The sequence below is a fragment of the Zootoca vivipara genome, chromosome Z (genome assembly GCF_963506605.1).
Source record: "Zootoca vivipara chromosome Z, rZooViv1.1, whole genome shotgun sequence".
Taxonomy (NCBI): domain Eukaryota; kingdom Metazoa; phylum Chordata; class Lepidosauria; order Squamata; family Lacertidae; genus Zootoca; species Zootoca vivipara.
In genome coordinates, this window is record NC_083294.1 from 8,217,950 (window position 1) to 8,240,720 (window position 22,771).

The 22,771-nt window shown below is 46.2% G+C and overlaps 1 protein-coding gene across 13 annotated transcripts in view; it reads right to left on the reverse strand.

The window, feature by feature from the left end:
- Positions 1-1,804: 1,804 nt before the first annotated feature.
- Positions 1,805-22,771, reverse strand: part of EHMT1 (euchromatic histone lysine methyltransferase 1) — a 138,831-nt gene continuing 117,864 nt past the window's right edge. For all 13 annotated transcript variants that reach the window (XM_035112766.2, XM_035112753.2, XM_035112752.2 and 10 more), the window contains 8 exons: positions 22,350-22,517; positions 21,307-21,451; positions 20,070-20,147; positions 18,678-18,793; positions 12,911-12,997; positions 7,254-7,332; positions 5,358-5,533; positions 1,805-3,142 (listed from right to left, as the gene is read on the reverse strand). In XM_035112766.2, coding sequence (XP_034968657.1) covers positions 2,950-3,142; positions 5,358-5,533; positions 7,254-7,332; positions 12,911-12,997; positions 18,678-18,793; positions 20,070-20,147; positions 21,307-21,451; positions 22,350-22,517 — 1,042 coding nt within the window. In that variant the 3' untranslated portion in view covers positions 1,805-2,949. The remainder of the gene's footprint in view (positions 3,143-5,357; positions 5,534-7,253; positions 7,333-12,910; positions 12,998-18,677; positions 18,794-20,069; positions 20,148-21,306; positions 21,452-22,349; positions 22,518-22,771) is intronic.

Here is a 22,771-nt window from a genome sequence, read left to right on the forward strand (position 1 = left end):
AGGGAGTCTTCTCTTCTCATGAGGTGGCCAAAGTATTGGAGCCTCAGCTTCAGGATCTGTCCTTCCAGTGAGTACTCAGGGCTGATTTCCTTCAGAAGGGATAGGTTTGACAATGACAAACCTAGACAGCAATGACAAACCTAGACAGCATCTTAAAAAGCAGAGACATCACCTTGCCTACAAAGGTCCGTATAGTTAAAGCTATGGTTTTCCCAGTAGTGATGTATGGAAGTGAGAGCTGGACCATAAAGAAGGCTGATCGCCGAAGAATTTGATGCTTTTGAATTATGGTGCTGGAGGAGACTCTTGAGAGTCCCATGGACTGCGAGAAGATCAAACCTATCCATTCTTAAGGAAATCAGCCCTGAGTGCTCACTGGAAGGAAAAAATTCCCGTATGATCCACGCATTATAGCCAAGACAAGAATTATACAAATGGCAGAAATAGAGAGTCCTATATGGGTAATAGGAAGGTTCGGGTAAACAGAAGGAAGTCAAACAAACTGCCTGGGAAAATGTGCATCAGGTGCAGCTGTTGGGAACACAGAAATATGCCTCATATTTAGCAAGACCGTTGATTCATGTAGTTTAGTACTGTCTACGCTGGCAGCAATTCTGCAGGGGTTCAGGCACGGGTTGCTCCCAGTCCTACTTGCAGATACCACGGACTGGACCTGGTACCTTCTGCATGCAAAATAGATGCTGCACCACACTGAGCTACAGTCCTCGCCAGTTGTAACTTGTAGATTATGGTGCATTTAGTTATGGTTTGGAGAAGGCAATGAATGGAGAATTTAAATAACAGTCAACAAAAGCTATATACCCTTTTCAGAGGCACAGCAAAAGTAATCATTTCGCTAATGGTTTGGGGCTTTGCCTCTCTCTCTCTCTCTCTCTCTCTCTCTCTCTCTCTCTCTCTCTCTCTCTCTCTCTCTCTCTCTCTCTCTTATAAAGACGCATACATGTGCACACCCACCCACCCGAAACTCTCTCCACTTTCTAATTTAGGCTTGGAATCCCATTTGCAGGAGGTGGTGTCTGACAAGCCTCTCAGCCTCAGATTTAGAGGAAAGCCATGAGTGACTTGCCTTTCAGGGTTCTTGTTGGGAACACAATACAAAAACATAACGCAATGAGCACATAAAAAAAATATTATAGAAATGTTCAAATGCCATTGTTATTGCCAGCTTTTTGAGCTGCTTATAAACATGTGATATAGCTGTACAGTGAACCCTGCTCTGAGGATGATATTGCTCCTGAATTAATTAAACTAGAATAAAAGTGTGCATAGTAGGGACCGCAGAGGGAAGTATTGCAAGAATTTAATCTAGTAAAGACTAAAGAGGCCAAAAGTTTAATGCACTTTTTATTGATTTCATTGAAAACAGAACAATGAAATGACAGGAGCCCAAAGGTGGGAACCTTTGAAACTCAAAAAAGAAAAAGAAAAAAAAAGCAAAAAACAAAAACATTTAACAGAAAGGAAAAATGGGGGGAAGACCACCCAGCAATATGAACGGTTTAGAAGAGATGCACCCCTCCCGCCTCCAAAAAAAAAAAAAAAATTAACCCCACAAAAAAGTCCCCCAACCTGGTACTGCACTAATTACAGTACTTAAGAGATAAATGGGGGGGGGGGAATGATCTGCTTTACCACCGCACAAAAGGTGATGACAGATTTTATTCCCACTACAATACTAACAAAAGGTCTTGTGGGTTTTGTCGTCCCTGCATTTTATACTAAGATCACTTTGTTCTTCCCCCCCCCTTTTATTATACAACTGAAAATTTCATTTTACGTAGTAGTGAGGGGGGGGGAAATCACACAAAAATCAGCACCGTTGAGTTGCTCGGGTGAGTTGCTTTTCTGTTCAGCTCCCCCAAGTATGGTACAAGAGAAATCAGTTCAATCCAACCATCAGCATCACAATGTGTAGCTTTACATGGAGAGTCATGGGGAAGAAATGAATGAATTCAGAAAAACAGCGATGGCACAGTTAGATCTTCTTTGCCACCATGTTCTCAGGGGTGCCCAGGCTGAGCATTTGCTTCAGGAAATGCCTGGAAGAGGGTCTCTCTGTAAGTGAGAGTTTCTCCGTATGGGGAAAAAAAACAACTCAATTCCTTTTCCAGAGTTAGTGTTATGTAAGACATATTCCTTCCAGGCTCCCAGAGCATGATAGGGGTGTATGCGCTGAAACACTGGGAAAAAAGGAAACTCTCTGTAATGGAGAAGCCCCTAGCTGGACTTGGGAGAACCTCTGTGTGGCTTAGACAAATAATTAAGAGGTTGTGACGGAGAACAGCAAATACGCTGGCTTAGGTCAGACAGGCACCTTGTTCGAAATTAGTTCCATTTCAATCCTCGGACGATGAGCGAGAAAGGAAGGTTTGCCTGCAAAGGTAAGCTGGCCCCGGTGCTTGTGCCAAGGAGGTGGGTTTGGCTTCAAGAATTCATCATCCTAATTATCACCATCACCTTTCATCAAGTATCCAGAGTTTTACTACAACATCAGCAATTCGTTCAAATTTTGTCCTTTCAGGTGGGGGAATCAGGGGGGTGGGCGGAAGACCTCTTCCTTGGCTCGGAGAACAGGGATCACATTAAGAGAGGCCTCTAAAGGGTCTCTCAGCACGGAAGGATGAGAACAGCTGCCCCTGGGCCTGCATTAGCAAGCCAGCTACTTCCTGGTCTGCTGCGGGTGGAAGAAGAAAGCGGTGTGGACCTGCGTCATCTGTGACGAGCAGAAGGTGCCTGGCTCCTTCCTCCAGTAACACTCAATAGCAAAAAAAAAAAACTTCAATGCTGGACTGCTGCAGGGCTATGGGGTAGGATTTTGTGTTTTGTTTTTTTACGGGAGGGGGAAGTCTCCTTTCTTGAAAATATATAAAAAAGAAATATCTTACAATCTGTGGTGGTGTTTCTTCTTTCTAGGTGTGTAGAAAGCCCTCAAAATGAGGTTGTTGCCACTGCTATTGTAGAGCTTGTGTCAGGCAGCCTGCCCTCCAACACCTCCTGGGATGAGGAAGTGCTGGCCTGCCTCTGAGCCAGAACGGCGCTGGAGTACCTGCACTTGGGAGAGTTGCACAGGCAACTGAAGTACTTGCTCTTGACTTGCCAGAACCTTTCGCCATAGTCAAACCTGAGAGAGAGAGAGAGAGAGAAAGAGAGAGAGAGAGAGAGAGTGTTGTACTTCTGGGCTAATATACACAGGAGGAAGCCACACAATTGATTCCACCACCACCAACACCACCACAAAACAGCACAGGTTAAGTTGTTTGGGCTCCCCCACCAACAGACTTAGACCCCCCCCCCACTCCCTGCTAAGCAGTCTCTCAAGGGCTACATGTAGGAAATGGGTGGGGCCAAAAACCAAAGTGTGTGAATGTTTAGTCGTTCTTATAAGGATCAGCTTGGATGGAAACACTAGACCAGGCTTCCTCAACCTCGGCCCTCCATATGTTTTGAGACTACAATTCCCATCATCCCTGACCACTGGTCCTGCTAGCTAGGGATCAGGGAAGTTGTAGGTCAAAAACATATGGAGGGCCGAGGTTGAGGAAGCCTGCACTAGACCTTGGTATAGACTTTAACCTCTGGGGAAAACTTTGGAAAAGTTATTTGAAGTTCACAGCATGTTAATTCTTTGAAGGAGAACTACATTAAAATGATTTGCAGATGGTATTTAGCTCCAAGTAGACTTGCTAAGATGTACAGTACAAGACTGAATCAGTGCTGGAGATGCAGGGAGGTTGAGGGAACATTTTTTCATTATGTGGTGGACTTGTAAAAAAGGTAATGGGAAATGATCCATAATGAATTGAAAAACACGTTTAAAAGTACCTTCCCAAAAAAACCAGAGTCCTTTTCGTTGGGGATAATTCAGACGGAATTTCCCAGGTGTCAAAAAAGATTATTTATGTATGCCACTACCGCGGCCCGTGTTTTTTTAGCCCCAAAATAAAAAATGAGCGAGATCCCAACTAAAGAAGAATGGCAACTTAAGCTGATGGAATATGCACAGCTTGAAGACTACACCGGTCAGTGTAGACCAGGCATGGCCAAACTTGGCCCTCCAACTGTTTTGGGACTACAATTCCCATCATCCTTGACCACTGGTCCTGTTAGCTAGGGATGATGGGAGTTGTAGTCCCAAAACAGCTGGAGGGCCAAGTTTGGCTATGCCTGGTGTAGACAATAATCAGCTGGGTCTGAATCAGTAATTAGGCAGCTTTGTTTGTTCCTATAATACTGACTTTTAAAAGAAAAGCTTTCCAAGTTGGGTTCCAATATAAACAAGGAATACAGCGAAGGCAGCCCTGTTTAGGGAAGCTTTTAATGTTAACAGACCATTGTATTTTAATATTTTGTTGGAAGCCGCCCAGAGTGGCTGGGGAAACCCAGCCAGATGGGCAGGGTGTGTATAAATAAATAAATTATTATTGTTAAATAATAAATAATATTATTAAATTAATTATCATCATCATCATCATTTTAAAAAAGGGAAGTGCAAAATACATTTAAAAAATGAAACAGAATCTTAAGAGCCAGCAGAAAGCTAGGAAAGCTTAATCAAGTTCAGTTCAAGCTTATTAATGACCCCCACACCTTCAAAATTCATTCCCCCCGCCAAGCCCATACCCCCACCACAAAAAAATAGTTGCCAGGAACTGAACAAGCGACCATCTGCATTTACTGAGTCATGGCCCCTTATAAAGTGAACATTGGCCCATCAACCTCAGTATTGTCTACACTGACTGGCAGCATCTCCTTAAGGTTTCAGATTAGGAGTCTCTCCCAGTCCTACCTGGAGATACCATGGGTTTGAACCTCTGACCAGTGTTAGAAACTGGGATAGGAAAGCTAGGAGCCATGTGGGAACTAGGGCACCAAAACAAAATTCTAGGCCCTTTCCTTCTTCTTCTTCCACATTACCAGACCAGATTTTTTTTTATTTTTTGCTGCTGGGCAAATAGAGTGTTCTGCAGGGCAGGGCAGCAGCAAAATAACGCCAATAATGCGAGATGAGCGCCGCAACCCCAGAGTCGTCCACAGCTGGACCTAATGGTCAAGGGTCCCCTTTACCTTTACAGGCACCATTCTTCTCAACTTCTGTGAGGCATTAACTGCGCATTCCTCTTTACTCTCTTAATTTGAACATCCCCCCCCTCCCCAAGGGAATCCCCACAGGTGCCCACAATCTGATCCCCCACCACACAAATATTTTCCCTGAAGGAATGGTTGTCTCTGACAGACCAAGGGCTGCCTCCATCCCTGGGTTTAAGCAACTCTTCTTCCTCCGTCCTCCTCCTCCTTTCCATTCCTGCCATTTCTTTCTCTCCTCCTCTTACACATACCCAATCTCTTCTCCCGCTTGGATATTCCTGGTACTGAAGAATGCAATTCTGGGGAAGCGCAGGTCCTGGTGGGACATGAACACTCGTACGGCGGTCAGGTTGGGCTCGCAGAAATGGTTGATGAAGCGGCTGATGTTGCCGTAAAAGCGGGCATCTATGCAGTACACGTCTTTGTTCTGAGGAAGTTGGGGAGGGGAGAGAGAGAACCTCTGATTAGACTTTTTTTGTTCCATGTAAAATCAGTCTCTGCTGGAGCTGGAGGAATTTATTTGAAGAGTTATCCTGTGCAGGTATTTTACTTAGGCCCCATATGCACCATGTACTTAAAGCTGGCATCCCCAAACTGTGGCCCTCCAGATGTTTTGGCCTACAACTCCCATGATCCCTAGCTAACAGGACCAGTGGTCAGGGATGATGGGGATTGTAGTCCAAAACATCTGGAGGGCCGAAGTTTGGGGATGCCTGACTTAAAGCAATTCTTATACCACTTTGAAAGTCATGGTTTCCACTGATGAATTATGGGAACTGTTGCTTGTTAAGCGTGCCTAGTACCGCTAGAAGGAAACGGAAACACACACACACATACCCTGACATTCTTCCTCACAGGGCTACAGTTCCTAGAGCTGGGTAACAGGATCAAATATGTCTCATTTTCCATTCCCCCCCACCCCACTGAATACTTTTCATTCACTAGAGTTCGAGGTCCCATTTGCACTATATATTAGAACAGGCACCCCCAAACTCGGCCCTCCAGATGTTTTGGGACTAAACTCCCATCATCCCTAGCTAACAGGACCAGTGGTCAGGGATGATGGGAGTTGTAGTCCCAAATCATCTGGAGGGCCGAGTTTGGGGGTGCCTGCATTAAAAGCATCTTTATACCACTTCGCCCAAAGAATCCTGGGAACCATAAGTTTGTTAAGGGTGTGGAGTGCTGCTAGGAGAACTCCCTATTCCCAATCCCCAGAGTACCCTGGGGTGGGGGGGGGAGAGAGAATGCATTTGCACTATGCTAACCCTTCCTCCTCTACAATTCCCAGAATTCCTTGGGAAGAAGGATTGACTGCTAAAACACATTGGGAATTGTAGCTCTGTGAGTGGGAGCAGCTCTCAGCATCCATAATACCTTCAGTTCTCAGGATTCTTTGGTGGAAGCCATGGCTGTTTAAAAGCGGTGTCACACTGCTTTAAATGCATAGTCTAGATCAGTGTTTCCCAACCTTGTGCCTCCAGATGTTTTTGGACTACAACTCGCATCATCCCTAGCTAGCAAGACCAGTGGTCAGGAATGATGGGAATTGTAGTCCGAAAACAGCTGGAGGCACAAGGTTGGGAAACACTGGTCTAGATATGGCCTTAAGAACAAAGCAAAACAACTGAATTAAAAGTTATTAAGAGGCAGCATCCAACTAATGCCCCATGGTGGAAGCGGGTCTGCATGAGGCATTTGCCTTACAGGGTTGTACCCAACTAAGTTCTACTCAGAGTAGGCCCACTGAGATTACTGCATCCAAGTTAAGTAGTGTCCGTTATTCTTCAGTGAGTCTACTCTGAACAGGACTAGCGTTGGATACAATTCTTGGTTAACTAATCTTTGTTCCCTCCTTCCCCCCCCCCCCAATCACCTTTGGGCAAAGAGTCGTGCTCAGCAGAGGCTGTTTACGAACTGGTGGCCCAGAAGAAGACGTCCCAGTTTCCCCCACCATCCGTCCCCTGAGTCTCTCAGCCCTCTCCCCTTCCCAACTCCACAGGATGTTTTGCTTTTCCTAAAAGGCGAAAAGAGCTTCCTGTCACACCAACTTTTACAGATGGTGAAATGGGGGTGGGGGGCGGGGGGAAGAGGCAGAATTTGTTTTAGCACTTCTGCTTGTCCCGCAAGCCCTTCAAGTTTAATACCTTGTTGTCAAGTTCAAAAAGGTAGCAGTCTTCTTCCCGTACATTTGCCTCTGAATCAGAAATTAGCTCTCCAACGTACCTGTGGGAGAAATGAGAAACCAGAATTGGAGACTAACAATCTTTTTTCGCAGGAGATTTGGACGTATGGTAGTGTATGCATTCAAATGAACCTCCTTCCAAGAGAGCCCCTTCTTTAACATCCCAAAACATCCATTTCCCAAGTTTTGGGTGACCTGAATGACTGCTCCCCCCAGGGGGTCAGCTTGCACTCTGTCCCCAGAAGGAAAAACCCACAGCCTGGCATGTTACTCCAGAGCAGTGGCCTTTAATGAACTGGCAGCTCGGGACCCATTCGTGGGTTGCAGCCTGACCCAAGGTGGGTCACAGGAGGAGCTAGACTACATGGTAAGAGATCAATAAATGGGTCCCCAGATCCATATTTGGGTTAAAATAGGGCCCTGGGTCTGAAAAGGCTGAAGACACTTGCTGCCACCCGTTGGGACTGGTAGGGCAGATGGCAGGGAGACCAACAGTAGGTGGGGCCAGAGGCAATGACAAGTGATGCCAACATGTTGTCCTGCTCTGGCCTGCTGAGTTCTACATGGGACAACACTGAGACTAAAGAAGAGGAAGCTTACAGGCAAGGCCAGCACATCCCGGGCTTGTTGCAAGTAGGATGGCAGATGTGATGGCTGGCTGAGGGTAGGCTAGTGTTGCTTAGCCTGGGCTCTATTTTCCCAGCAGAGCAGCCTCCATTACTCTATACCAGACTTCCTCAAACACAGCCCTCCGGATGTTTTTTGGCCTACAACTCCCATGATCCCTAGCTAGCAGGACCAGTGGTCAGGGATGACGGGAACTGTAGTCCGAAAACAACTGGAGGGCAGAGTTTGAGGAAGTCTGCTCTGTACCAAGCAGCCTGTTAGAGATGCTCCCAAAGCGTTTTCAGTCTGACGAAGTCACTCAATAATGTGAAGCTGGACCAGTGAGGGATGTGGGCTAGGGAGAGACCATAGGGTCTCCCCACTCCTGCTCTGGCTGCAGTGTTATCTGGTCACCCTTAAGGCTCCACCTCTTCTACCTGCAGCTTTTCCAAGACACAGCGAGATCACTTCACATGAGTTGCCTCCTAGCATCCTTTAAAGCTGAGGTGGAGGTCATGTGGCCCTCAAGGTGCTGCTGTACTACAACTCCCATCATCCTTGACCATTTGCTCTGGTGGCCAGGGCTGATGGGAGTCGAGTGTCCCTCCTGCATCACAAACTCTTCCAGACTCATGGCTGAGTGTGGTTAAAAGGTGGGCCTCCTAAGACACATGGGCACACTTAAGGGTGAAATTGTTTCCACCCACCTTCTCCTAAAAACTGCTAATGTGTCATTCCAGGTTAATTAGAAAGCAATAATCTGGTTTTGAGCAACTCAAGAAGATGTGCCAGGAATAACATTTTTAATTGTAGTTACAGGTAGGTAGCCGTGTTGGTCTGAGTCGAAGCAAAATAAAAACATTCCTTCAGTAGCACCTTAAAGACCAACTAAGTTTATATTTTGGTATGAGCTTTCGTGTGCATGCACACGAAAGCTCATACCAAAATATAAACTTAGTTGGTCTTTAAGGTGCTACTGAAGGAATGTTTTTATTTTTAATTGTAATTACTTTAAGAACATTTTTAACTTTAATTGCTTTTAGATCTTTTTTAACTTTAATTGCTTTTAGATCTTTTTTAACCGTAATTGTTTTTAGAATGTGTTCATCTGTTTTAGAATGTTTCTGTTTTTAAATTGTGTATCTGTTTGCCACTCTGGGCTCCTCTGTGGAGGAAGGACTGGATATAAATTCAGTAAGTATATGAAATCAACAGACACACACTTTAAAGGTTGCTAGCTAGGCTGCCTTTACGCTGCATACCTCCTTTCTCAGGTCTTTTGAGCCTCTGACTTTGCATCTCATCAAGCAGTTCTGTAGCATTGCAGAGGCTGTAAAAAATTCACCTGGGCTGCTGAGGAAAAGTCGCATCCATCAGGCTTGCTCTGGAGGTTCAAACTGCCTTGGGCTGTTCAAAGGTTATTAAGAAATATACGAGACCTAAGGGACACTCTTGCCTGGCAACTGTGCTCCTCTGACGGGGTACTGCTGAGAGTGCCACACACCCCAGAGGTTCATTTAGTTATGTACTAGTAACCAGGCTTTTAGTGTTACACCTCCAGCCCTCTGGACTCAATTAGGGATGTTTAGGTGGCCATTTTTGTTTTGTTTTAAGGAATGCTTTTTCAGGCAGGCTTTCTCTGTAGCTGTTGTGACTCCTCTGCATTTTATCTCTCTTGGCTCCAAGTGAGAGCTTGACTGTACACCTGAAAAGGGTACAGGAAAAGAACAACTAAAATGATTGAGGGGCTGCAGAAACTAACCCTTTGAGGAGACACCCTATGTGCTGTTCGTTTTAGTTTAGAAAAGGGACAGGGAACCTGTGCTCCTCCAGATGTTGATGGACTGAAAACTATCACCATCCCTGACCCTGCTGGCTAGACCATGGCAGGAGATGGGAGTCCAGCAACATCTGGAGAGCCACAGGTCCCCCCCCCACCTGATTTTTTTTTGGGGGGAGGGGCAATTACAGCAGCGTATGGCACCATGCATGGTGTGGAGAAAGCAGAAAATGAGCATTTCTCCCTCTCCCAGAATACTAGAACCTGGGACCACCCAATAAAGCTGAATGTTGGAAGCTAATAGAATTCACTGCCACCAAGTCGGGTGGCCTTAAATGTGGTAAAACCAATTCATGGCTGTCAATTGCTACTAGCTGCCGTGGGTATGCTCCACCTCTACTGCCCTGACTGCCAATTGCTGGGAGACTACTGCTCTTGTGTGTCAGGTCCTGCTTGCAGGCTCTCCATTGGGGCATCTGCTTGGCCACTGTGAAAACAGGATGCTGGAGCAGAATGTCGATCCACCAGGGCTCTTGTTATGTTCTTTTATTCATAAAACAGGACAGAAGGAAGCAAATGGTCTCCCTTAACTCCACAAAGTATCGTATGTACAAAGTCCACATGTGCAGGTGAAACTCGGAAAATCAGAATACCGTCGAAATGTGCATTTATTTCAGTAACGCAACTTAAAAGGTGAAACCAATCTACGAGATAGATGCATGACATGCAAAACAAGGTACGTCAAGCCTTTATTTGTTGTCATTGTCATGATTTGTCGTTAGGCGGGTCAGTTATAAATGGAATGGAATGAATGAAATGTAATAGCGATGTTTATTTTTGTATTATTCTAACTATTTGTTTCATTACTGCTGAATTTCCAAAAGAAAGCATTTGTAAAAATTAAAATAAAAGGTTGCATTACTGAAATAAATGCACTTTTCGACGGTATTCTAATTTTCCGAGTTTCAGCTGTATGAGCTCACAGCCAGTTGTCCCCTTCTGTCATTGAAGGCCTACACTTCCAACATAGCCACTGTGCTTCCTTTCTTTTCCACGGAACTAGATGTGATGTCATACAGAGGATTATGACATCAAATGCGGGAGAGCGATTAGCCACTAAACCAAAGGCGCCCTGCTGCACTGATGTGAAGGGCAGAACCAGGGAGGCTCATTAATCACCAGAGCAGGCAGGCTCCAGACAACAACGTGATTAATCTCCTCTCCACTTAAGATAGTCCAAGGGAAACAAATGATTGCTAGGAAGGGTAAAAACATGGTCAATTTCTAATCCAGCAAACCTTCCTAAGGCTGTGCTAAAAGAACCAGGTTTCACAAGGGACACTTGATATTTCTTTTTATTGTGGGGAAGGAAGCTCTGGAAGCAAGGCTGAATGAAGACAGCGTTAGGGAATGTTTTTCAGCCTGAGGGCCACATCCCCTCAGGGGCAGTCTTCTTGAGGGCCACAAACCAGAGGCGGTATGCCTTTATGAATCAGGCCACATTCTCAATATAACCAATTACATTTTTCCCCTTTTTATGCCCTCCCTCTCCCACCCTCCAGAGACTTCCCTCAGCTCCCCCCTCTGATTTGTTTACATATGTTATTCTCTGCATATTATAAAGTTGTACATGTCATTGTCTTATCTATCCTATGTTCTACTAATAAATTGTGGATGTTTATTCAAACCCGCCAAGGAGTCCAAGTCCTTTTGTTGTCTTTTTAAATAGCTTGTGAAAAGCTACCATTCTTCCTTAAAGTTACAGTTGTCCTTCTCTCATAATTTATATGTTAACTTTGCCAGTTCCGCATAGCTCATCAGTTTTTCTTGCCATTGTTCTTTCGTTGGAACTTCCTCATTCTTCCATCCTTGTGCTAACAAGACTCTTGCCGCTGTTGTAGCATACATAAATAAACTTTTCCTTGGCAGGTCTTGTCCTAGAATCCCTAACAGAAAAGCTTCTGCCCCCCACCCAATGCCCTTTAAATTTTTTTTTTATTTCAATTCATTGTATATCATCTCCCAGAATTTTTTGACTTCTCTACATTCCCACCACATGTGATATAAAGTGCCTCCTTTTTCTTTCCATTTCCAACATATGTTGGACCCGGTTTTGTACATTTTAACCATTTTTACTGGTGTAATATACCATCTATATACATCATGTTCATGTAATTTTCCTTCACGCAGGGAAAGAAGAGGCATTATCACAGTCCAGAAGGGGTGTAGCCTGGAGAGAGTCTCAAAGGCCAGACAGAGAAGTGTGATGGCTGCATTTGGCCCCCAGGCCTGAGATGCCCCACAAGCACTTGCCCTACTTGGGGAGAGCAGCTGAACAGCAAGCAACAAGAACAATGAGGAGCATGGTTAGCAGTGGACCAGGGCGGGGTTGGTTCAGCATGTGGCCTACCCCTGTTTTAAGCCCATGGGCAACTAGTTGCAGTGAACCGGAAGGGTGGGTGAGTGAGTGCAAACTACCCACCACACAAGGCGTTTGTCACTGTCACATACTAGGTAGTGCAACAGATCACATAAGTTTCTGGTAAATGGCACTTGGCAACTTTGCAGAATTTGTTTGTTTGTTTCAACAGCATTCCTATTTATTGCTTGATCGTTAAGAGAGGGGAGAGAACAGCCGCACAAACCAGTTCTTATGGGGACAGAATTTTTGCCTGGGATAGTTCCAAGTCCATACGATACAATCTCAACTGGATAAAACCTGAGTCCAAGGTGAATATGAGGCATTGAACCCACATCCCATGGCCTCTTCCAAGATATGAGCATAATGGCACACGGGCTAAAACTCAAGGGTCCACATACGGAAGGGTCAGAGACTGAGTAAGCAAGTGGGGGGGGGGGGGGGCGCTGCAAGGTTAAGCCCTTGTGACACAAGCTTTAAGGGAAGATCTCTCTTCCCAATGTGTTGAAAGAAGAGAAGAGTTTGGATTTGATACCCTGCTTTATCACTACCCGAAGGAGTCTCAAAGCGGCTAACATTCTCCTTTCCCTTCCTCCCCCACAACAAACACTCTATGAGGTGAGTGAGGCTGAGAGACTTCAGAGAAGTGTGACTGGCCCAAGGTCACCCAGCAGCCGCATGTGGAGGAGTGGGGAAGCAAATCCGGTTCACCAGATTACGAGTCCACCACTCTTAACTACCATTACACACTGGCTCTCACACCACACTGGCTCACACTTCCAACAATTTTTTTTTCTAAAGGCAAGGCACTCACTCGCAAACAAAGGTCCCCAGTGGAATGTTCTGCATTGTCCGCACGCCCCAGTTCATCTTCTGCGTCCGAAAAAGCTGTAATCGAGCCCTGGAAGGCAAAGATCAATGCTGTGAGAATTTGCACTCAATTTTTTAAAAAATGCATTTGTCGATTTAACAGAATTTGTGCCCTGTTTAGTTGCCAACAAAACCTCTGAGGGAAATTTGTTTCCCAGACAAACTTGTGTCTGACTAAGTTCTACTTAAAGAGCAGATGCCCCAAAATTAATGGATTTAAGCTAGTTGTGCCTATTATTTTCAACAGGCCTATTCTGAGAAGGCCTAGCATTGGTTGCAACCTAAAGAATGTAAAATTTGTATGAAAAATTGTAAAATAAAAGTCAACATGTTCAAAAACTGGAATATCAGAAAAATCAACTGTTTTAAAAACTATCCCATGTGCTAAAATTGCAGCATAAAGTAATGCCAGCTTTACATGGAACAGAGGGAATGTGTGTCACAGAAGCAGCCAGATTAATTTCTATGGACTTGTGTTTCCAGCTGAAAGTAACTAAAATGTTTGATGCAGAAACCAAAAAATGTTCATTTTATTTTGGACTGCATCCAATGCTAGACCTACTCAGAGAAGGCCCACTGAAAATAATGAACATGACTTGCTTAGATCTATTCCTTTTAGCCAGTCTACTCTGAGCTGAACTCAGTTAGACTCTTCTTCTTCAACATGTCTTGAAGCTGTTTGCCAGCCTGCAGCCCACAGGACCCATTTCAGACTAGTTTACTCTCCCAGCCAAACCCTGGGAGAATCCAGTCTCTGCTACCGATCACAATTCAGGTGAGTCATGTAGGAATAATTCTTGATGTGCCACCTACACAATATTTCTCTTTGTTTTATCTATCTCTCCCCTACCCCCACTTGAAACTCTTCAAATATTTGCAGATCATTGCAGGAAGCCAATATGGCTTTCCTAGCGTCAACGCTTCCAAAATCCAATTCTATGGTGTGTCCCTGTAAGAAAAACCACTGGGGCCTAATTTGAATAGTAGAGTGCCTGGTATCTGGTGGGCGGGGCTTGTGTGCTTTGCTCCAGAAACAGCCCCTCCCTTCAGGGTGTGTTCAGTTAAGAGTGTCAGTTATGAGGGACCAACTGCCTCTTGTTTCTTGCCTCAGACTTGCCTGATGTTTTATTTGGCTTCTCTCATCATGTTATTTTGTTGTAGTTTTCTTTATTACTAAAGCTTAGTTTACATTTACATGAAAGACTTATTTTTCTCAAAGAAAAAGAAACTCTGCTGAGGAAAGGTGTGGTATGTCCTGAGGAAAGGTGTGGTATGCACAACTAAGGCAATATTCACAGTTTGCCAGGAGGATTGATTTTGTTAATCACCCCCTCACAGTCCCCACCACCCAAAGCAGCAATTGCGAACAATTCTATATGCTAATCACGAACATAGCTGCTATGTTGTGACAGCCAGTAGAGAATAATCCATTAGGGAGAATGGAGCACTCTGCACCAGCCTTAGGCCTGCTCACAGTCAGCCCCCATTTGCCTTCTTAGTTGCAAGCAGTCCAGAGGGTGGCCCTGTTTGTCAGCTTCCTCCTGCTTAAGACTTAGTGTTGTCTTTGGAGAGCTCAGCATAGAGGAGTAGGAATTTGGGGGCAAAACTAAACTGAGCTGGCTCTGCCTCTCATTGACTATGGGCCTGTCTACTGTTGGGATCCCTGCCTTCTGCCCTGCTAATCCCAATGGGCAAGACCCACCACTGATGACAGCTATATAGGCAAAACAGGGTGAATGAGAAAGAACAAGACAGTATCAGCATGTGGGGGGGACCCCCATGTTAGCAGTAGTAGAAGCATGTGGGGGGGACCCCCATGTTAGCAGTAGTAGAAGGAATATGGGGAGGGGAATGCCTAATGAGAGAGAGAGAGAGAGAGAGAGACCAATGTGGGCTGAGTTTGTTCAGTGGCTACCAAATGCAAAATTGAGCAGGAAGGGGGAAACCTGGCTCATGTGAAAAGGATCTAGAGGTCTTCGTAGATCACAAAACTTAACATGTGATGCTGCAGCAGCCAAAAAAAAGGGGGGGGGTGGAAGCTATTGCTATTCTAGTATATTATCCTGGAATCCTGCGTCCAGTTTTGGGCACCGCAGTTCAAGGATATTGACAAACTGGCAGAGGAGAGAAAACCAGATGGTGAAGGGTCTGGAAAGCAAGCCTTATGAGGAGCTGTTGAAAGAGCTGGGTATGTTTAGCCTGGAAAAAAGGCGAGAGGAGATACAATAGCCATCTTCCAATGTCTCAAGGAAGGTGCAGCAAGCTTCTTTTCTCCTGCTCTGGAGCGTAGGACTCGAATCAAGGGCTTCAAGTTACAAGAAAGGAGATTCCGACTAAACATCAGAAAGAACTTCCTGATGTTAAGGAACGGACTTCCTTGGGAGGCTGTGGACTATTTCCTTGGAGGTTTTTAAGCAAAGATTGGGTGGCTATCTGTCATGGATGCATTAGTTGAGATTCCTGCATTGCACTAGATCAGGCATCCCCAACCTTCGGCCCTCCAGATGTTTTGGACTACAATTCCCATCTTCCCCGACCACTGGTCTTGTTAGCTAGGGATCATGGGAGTTGTAGGCCAACTAGGGGATGCCTGCACTAGATGACCCTTGGGACCCATTCCAACTCTATGATTCTATGAAGATGATTGTTTTGAGAAGGGTTTCAAACCATCAGTCCATAGCTGTCTAGTGTGCTGGCTTAAAAGAAACCACACTATCAAGAAGGCAGTTGGAACTTGAACAGAATGCTGTGGAATGACCTGCTTCAAAGCTACATTTTTATAACTGGAGAAAGGAGCAGAGGGATGAAGGGGAAATGCTGATGCATTTTAAGCTATTCTGCTGGATTTGAAGAAATCCCAAGATGACCTTAGAATACACCTGCAGTGTCAGCCTAACTGGAAGTCCCCCCTCCTCCTCCACCGGCACCTCACTTTAAGCATTCCCTTCACCAAAGCCCTGAAAATGCCTTCAAAATACATAAAAGGGAAGGCCCAGGGCATTTTTCGAATCAACACAGGAAATGAAGATTACAAAAGTACAGCTAAAAGCCTCATACAAAGGGCTTCAAAACCTGGCAATGAAGATCGGGATGAGATAAGCAACTAGTAGAGGCTGGAGGCAGGGGCGTAGCAAGGGGGGAGCAGAGGGGGTGGCCCGCTTCCGGTTCCATCTTTTGGGGGGCAGCGCGAGCGCCGGCACCCCACTATGTAGCGTGCATGCGCAGCGTCGCGCGTATGTCACATGCGCCGTACGCAGCAACGGTGCGCATGCGCACTACGTAGCGACGCCCCGCCCCCAGGTCCGCGTCATGTTTGCCGCTCCAGGTGCCCGAACCACTTCCTACGCCACTGGCTGGAGGTGCTGGACTTGCAACAGCTTCTGATCCCAACCCGGCTACAAAGCTTACTGGGCGATTCTTGGGATGGCCGCTCTCCCTCCCTCTGCCTAATTTGACCATGTACCGTGTTTCCCCTTTTTAAAGACGTAGTCATAAAGTAAGCCATGGCAGCATTTTTAAGCATTTGCGAAAGATAAGACATACCCCGAAAATAAGACATACCTCCATGCCGTGTATGAAAACTAACACCCTCCTTATGGCCACTACTGGCAGTAAGATGTTGCTGAATTAGACTGAGATCCTACCGGTATTTAAGTGACTGGATTTTAAAAGCGAGACCGCCAAGCGCCCCAGCCAGCCAGCAGGGCCTGGAAGTGGCTGCTGTTGTAGTGGTGAGCGCGCGGAGCGCCCAGCCGAGGAGACAGAGACAGAGACAGCGGTCTCGCCTCCGCCTGGCCGAGGAGGCCAGCTTTCCCGCCGCCAGGAACCAGCTGCTGGAGCTCGCAGAGCTCGGAGCACCCAGCAGAGCCCTCGCCCCTTTCTTCTTCCGTCCTGCCTGTCTTAAAAGGGGCGTAGCGGAGAAAACGCCTTTAAAGGGCGATCGGGGGGGTGCGGTGGGAAGACGGGAGCGCACGCCCGATGGGGGCTTTCTATTTCATTATTTAATAGGGTTGCCATATTTTGCAAAAGCAAAAAAGAGGACGCATTTGGCAACTCCTGCTTTTAATTATGGATCGCTATGACGACTCTGCCTGTGATAAAGAGGACGTGTCCTGGAAAAAATAGGAGACATGGCAACCCTATTTATATCTATATTTGCTCCATTGTTTAGAGCATGGTGCTGATGATTCTTCATTGCAGAGGGTTGGACTAGATGATCCTTGGGGTCCCTTCCAACTCTTCGATTCTATGATCATCTGGAGGGACACAGGTTTCCCCATCACAGATGGAGACCTGTGAACCTGAAGACCTGGGAATATAGTGCTGTACAGCTGGAAGGGGTCCCCCAAGGGCCATCCAGTCCCACCCTCTTCAATAATGCAGGAATCACAGCTAAAATAATCCCCATCAGATGCCAGTCACAGCTGGAGAAGCCTTGGCCATCCAAACCTGGGTTTAAAAACCTCCCATGTAGGAGAGTCCAAGCTCAATAGCACCTCAGAGCGCTGAAATCTTTGTGCATACATTGTATTGTTCTAATACATACAACAGCCTTGTCAGGTAGGACAGAGCTCAGCAGCGCTGCGTGTAGCGCCCAGCAGTACCCCGAACCAGCAGCCTGGCCCGGCCGAGGAGACCGTAAAGACACCCCACCAAAAATAAGCCACCCTGTGTTTTTTTTTAAGGGAAAGACGGTGTCTTAAAAAAGGGGGAACACAGTAGGAGAAATAATAATTAAACAAATACCGGTAATTAAAATACCCGTGATAGAACAGTTCCATTTAAAAACACCCAGGACCCCCCCCTTTTTTTTAAAGGAAAGGGAAATCATATAGATCAGGGAGGTGATAAAGCACACATTCAATAGGGTGATCAAAATAAAGTGGTGCCTCGCAAGACGGAAGTAATTCGTTCCGCGAATCGCTTAGTCGATTGCGATATTTTCGTCTTGCGAAATTACATATAGTAATGCTGAGGGGATCCAGCCAGCTGACAGAGGCAAGTATCAAAAGAACAGTGAGCAAAAGGTTACAAATTCCACCACAGACTCGGATGGAATGAAAGGTGAATCTTTCACATATACCATAAAAGTACCATCATTGCAATTATTGTTGTTAATTGTTATGGCACTGTCTGAGGAAATGGCTAAGTCGAGTCAGGATAAGCAATGACAAGAATACCCCAGCAGCTCTAACAATCCGCTCATTTCCTCATCCTAGTCAGCCTTCGGAATTTGCTTTGGTTCACAACAGTGATCCAAGGCATTTGGGCTTCCTGGTCCCCACTTCCTTTCCATTTCAAAAACTCTCCTTGGGTTTTAGGTAATTAATTCAATTTACATCCTTCAATGAACTCAGGATGGTGCATATGATTCTTCCCTCATGATAAGCAATGTCCTCTAAATCCCAATGCTGAGAGATGTGTCCATTCAAGTTCTACTCAGAGTAGAACCATTGATATTGAAGCATTCAAGCGAGCGATGTCCATCTGTTTCAATGTGTCTACTATCCCCAGCCGCACCATTTGAGCTTGGGTCTCACTGGTCCAAGTCCAGCGCTGCAAACCAGCAGTCACAGATATTTGCTGGACTACAGCTCCCATCATTCCTGATCATTGGGTCACATTGCCTGGGGCTGGAAGGAGGTGGAGTCCCATGATATCTGGAGGGCTGCAGGACCTCCTGCTCTTACCACTACACCCCAATGTCTTACCGGAGCCCATTTTGCACCACACGATTCCGGCAATTCCTCCAACATGAGCAGGCATGGTTGCACTCAAAGATGAAAGGCGGCTCGCCTATGCTGAATTCCGGCAGGAGCCGGCCATCCTGCAAAGAGGGCAAGTGGACAAGGGATGCATTAGGTGCACATCTGTGCACAGGAAGAATTGCAATGTTTAATGAGGAATGAGGACTTATGCCACGGCTTTGGTCTATCCTGGTCCAGGGCACCCAGCCTCCTCCACAAGTAAACATAGGAATTAATTGTATATTGAGTCATACCACTAGTCCACCTAGCTCAGAAGTCTACACTGACTGGCACAGCTCTGCAGCATTTGACTAGAGTCACTCCAAGCTATACCTTGAGATGCCGTGCATTGAACCTGTGACCTTGAGCCAGCATGGTGTAGTGGTTAGGAGCAGTGGACTCGTAATCTGGTGAACTGGGTTCGCATCCCCGCTCCTCCACATGCAGCTGCTGGGTGACCTTGGGCTAGTCACACTTCTCTGAAGTCTCTCAGCCTCACTCACCTCACAGAGTATTTGTTGTGGCGGAGGAAGGGAAAGGAGATTGTTAGCCACTTTGAGACTCCTTAAGGGGAGTGAAAGGCGGGATATCAAGTTCAAACTCCTCCTCCTCCTCCTCCTCCTCCTCCTCCTCCTCCTCCTCCTCCTCCTCCTCTTCTTCTTCATGCAGGGCAAGATGTCCTACCACTGATCTATATCCCTTCCCTCAAGTCAAAGGAGGACATAATGCTGTCTTATGCTGACTCAGGATTGGTCCATCTAGCTCAGTACTGTCCACACTGGCTGTCTACAAGCCTTCAAAGGTAGGGTACTTTTCTAGTCCAACCTGGAGCCGCTGCTGGGGACTGAACCTGGGGCCTTCCTCAGGCAAAGCAGAAGCACAGACACTGAGCTACAGCCCTGCCTCTGAAAAAACTTCTGCCCCCCCTTCCCCCAAAGAGCTACACCCAAAGAGGTTGGGTTGTTCCCCAACCTCTCACCTGTATGTCTCTCTCCTTCCCCCTCAATACTGCCCACAAGCATTTTCATAGATCCTTCTGCAGAAGCAATGAGTCCAAATCAAGCCTCAAACCCTCTGTGACTGGATGTTCCTCTCCCCTAGGAAATCAAACTTTGCATTTCAAGAGAAAAGGAGTATGTCTTTCAGCTGACCCTGCACATTGTGCTAGGTGGGGTGGAACTTGGAGGGGTAAGAGCAACTTAATTTGCAAGTGGGAGAGATAACCCATCTGAGGATCCCCTTCTCTTAACAGGGAAGAGGAGCTCCCCCTAGGCCTGAGCAGTAGTGATCCCCCCCAGTCCCACCACCCACACCCTCCAAATCCACAAAGCTGAGAAAGCAGGCAAACGTCCTCACCTTGTCATACCAGCAGCGCAGACTCAGCTGTCCACACATGCAGTTGCTGGAGGAGCAGTTGTCTATGCACACACAGTACTGCAAGCAAAATAGCAAGAATCAGCAAGTCACGTGTGTGTGTGTGTGTGTGTGTGTGTGTGTGTGTGTGTGTGCATACAATCCAAAGGTTTGCATGTTGCTGGCATGCAAGGAGCTGACCCACCATAGGGCTTGTGGGACCCAGCTAGTTGATCTACGAGGAAGCATCATGTAGGCTTTGCATGTCACTAGTGTGTAGTGCTGGATAAAAAGGATATTAAAAAGGAGGAGGGATCCTGCTCTGAAAGCCAACAAAGGTTCTGGAGCTTAAGCTTTCTGTCAGAGAGGGAAATACCAAATATCTGGGGCCCCGTTAGTGGGGTGAGGGTTTTAGGAAGGCAATGGGCATTTGTCAGGATGGACATCTGTATTCTGCCATCTTATTCTAGATCAGGGCTGAGGAGCTGGATTCCAAGTGGTACTGCAATGGCATAAGAGGACTAATCTCTGCCTGCTCATCAGAAGGCTGTAAGGGCATAGCACTCCACAATCCCCAATGATCAGCTGATTGCCAGCATTTCCAAAGTGCTGTGTGCAGGGTTATGCAGCTGCCACCAACCATCTGACTGTCTACAAGCCCCGTTTTGCTCCAATCCCATTCTTAACCTGCTCCACAGCTTCAGCCATAATAGACATTGGAAGTAGGGTAGGTGGAACTGGCTATTCTATATTTACATTCCATGATGAGCTCCTAAGTTCCAAAAGGAGATGACAGAGTAAGAAAAACTGAGTGCATCAGTTCCCACACAAACTGCAAAGGAGTAAAGGGAGTAGACAAGAAAGGAGACTGAACAGCCTGCTCAGGTGTGAGCTGAGCAGAGAGCACCCTCTTTCACCACAAAGGAGGAGAAAGGGGAGAAATTTCAGGTGTTAGGTCTAAACAGTTTTTATTTCAGGACAGCTTTTGCACCACGAATGCTGCTCTGGGGTTTTCAATCTATGTTTTAAACTCTGGATATCCGTATTGTTGTTTTATTGCTATGGCCGATGGCTGACGCAAATAAAGATTCATTCATTCATTCTGGACGTTGTATGCCTTCCTTTCTTTTCTTCATATGTCACCTCAAGAAACTTGTGCAAAGTGGGCTATCATATAAATAGCAGGAGAGAAAAGAAAAGGGAAGATTAAAAAAAAGTAGCTGCAAGCAGCCTGTCTAACCTGCAAATGAGTGATGTTCCTATCAATGTGCATGGGGGACGTCACACAATTCTGCGAAACGTATTTGTAGTCACTAGGACAGGGCTCGGCGTCGACAGAATTGACGCAAGGAATCGGGATACGTTCATAACCCCGGGCAATGTCTCTGTCGCAGCAGGGGAGAAGAAAACAATCACTTTTAAACTACAAGAATAAAAGATACACAAAGCGAGAGCACTTCCCTGTGTATTTACATAGCTGCCAAGTTTTCCCTTTTCACGCGAGGAAACCTATTCAGCATAAGGTAAAATCCCTTTAAAAAAGGGATAACTTGGCAGCTATGGTATTTATAAAGCAGACCCTTGTCTCCAGTGCTAGTCCTGCTCAGAGTAGACCCACTGAAACCAATGGATGCAACTAACATAAAATCCATTCATTCCAATAGGTCTACTCTAATAGAACTTAGTTGGGTACAACTCAAGTCATCCTAAAGCAGGCATAGGCAAACTCAGCCCTTCAGATGTTTTGGGACTACAATTCCCATCGTCCCTGACCACTGGTCCTGCTAGCTAGGGATCATGGGAGTTGTAGGCCAAAAATATCTGGAGGGCTGAATTTGCGTATGCCTGTCCTAAAGCAACATGAACCAGTATGACATTGCTTTTAATTACTGAAGAAGAGCCCTGCTGGACCGCTGGACCAGGCCAATGGCCCATCTAGCCCAGGCATCTTCTTCTCAGTGGCCGCCCGGACACCTGTAGGAAACCTGCAAGCAGGACCGGAGCACAAGAGCCCTCTCCCACTACTGTGGTTTCCAGCAACTGATATTCAGAAGCATCACTGTCTCTGACTGGGCAGGCAGAGTATATGACATTTCATCTTGGGCGTTTCCAAACTTGAAAATCTGCAGCCAAGACTCTCTGAATGGTCCTTTGCCGCCAGAGAGCCCTGGTTTTTTGAATTACATATTTGGTTGCCCAACATTAAGCTCGTCACTAGGGCACTCCAGAGCTGCATCGGCAGAGGGCAGTGGCCTATGGGTGAGGCAGGCAAACCTCTCACACCTGCTCAGTATCTTCTCCACCTGGACGGGCTTGTCAGGCATCGAATCCTTGATGGTCTTGTTCATTTGCAGAGCAACCCAGACTTGAGAGTTGAGGCTCGAACACTGCAGGGGAGTTTCGCCCTCTTTGTTTTTCAGGGTAACGTCCGAACGACGCGAAAGAAATAGGCTGCAAGATGGGGGGAAGGGGGGGGTCAAAAAGATGTGAAACTAATGCAGCCCTAAGTAGTCATCTAGCAGCTATTTGATATATGATTTTTAGAAGACATCTCAAGGCAGCCCTGTATAGGGAAGTTTTAATGTTTGATATCTTACTGTGTTTTCATACTTTGTTGGAAGCTGCCCAGAGTGGCTGGGGCAACTCAGTCAGATGGATGAGGTACAAATAAAATTAACACCTTCATCTTCACCACCACTATAGCT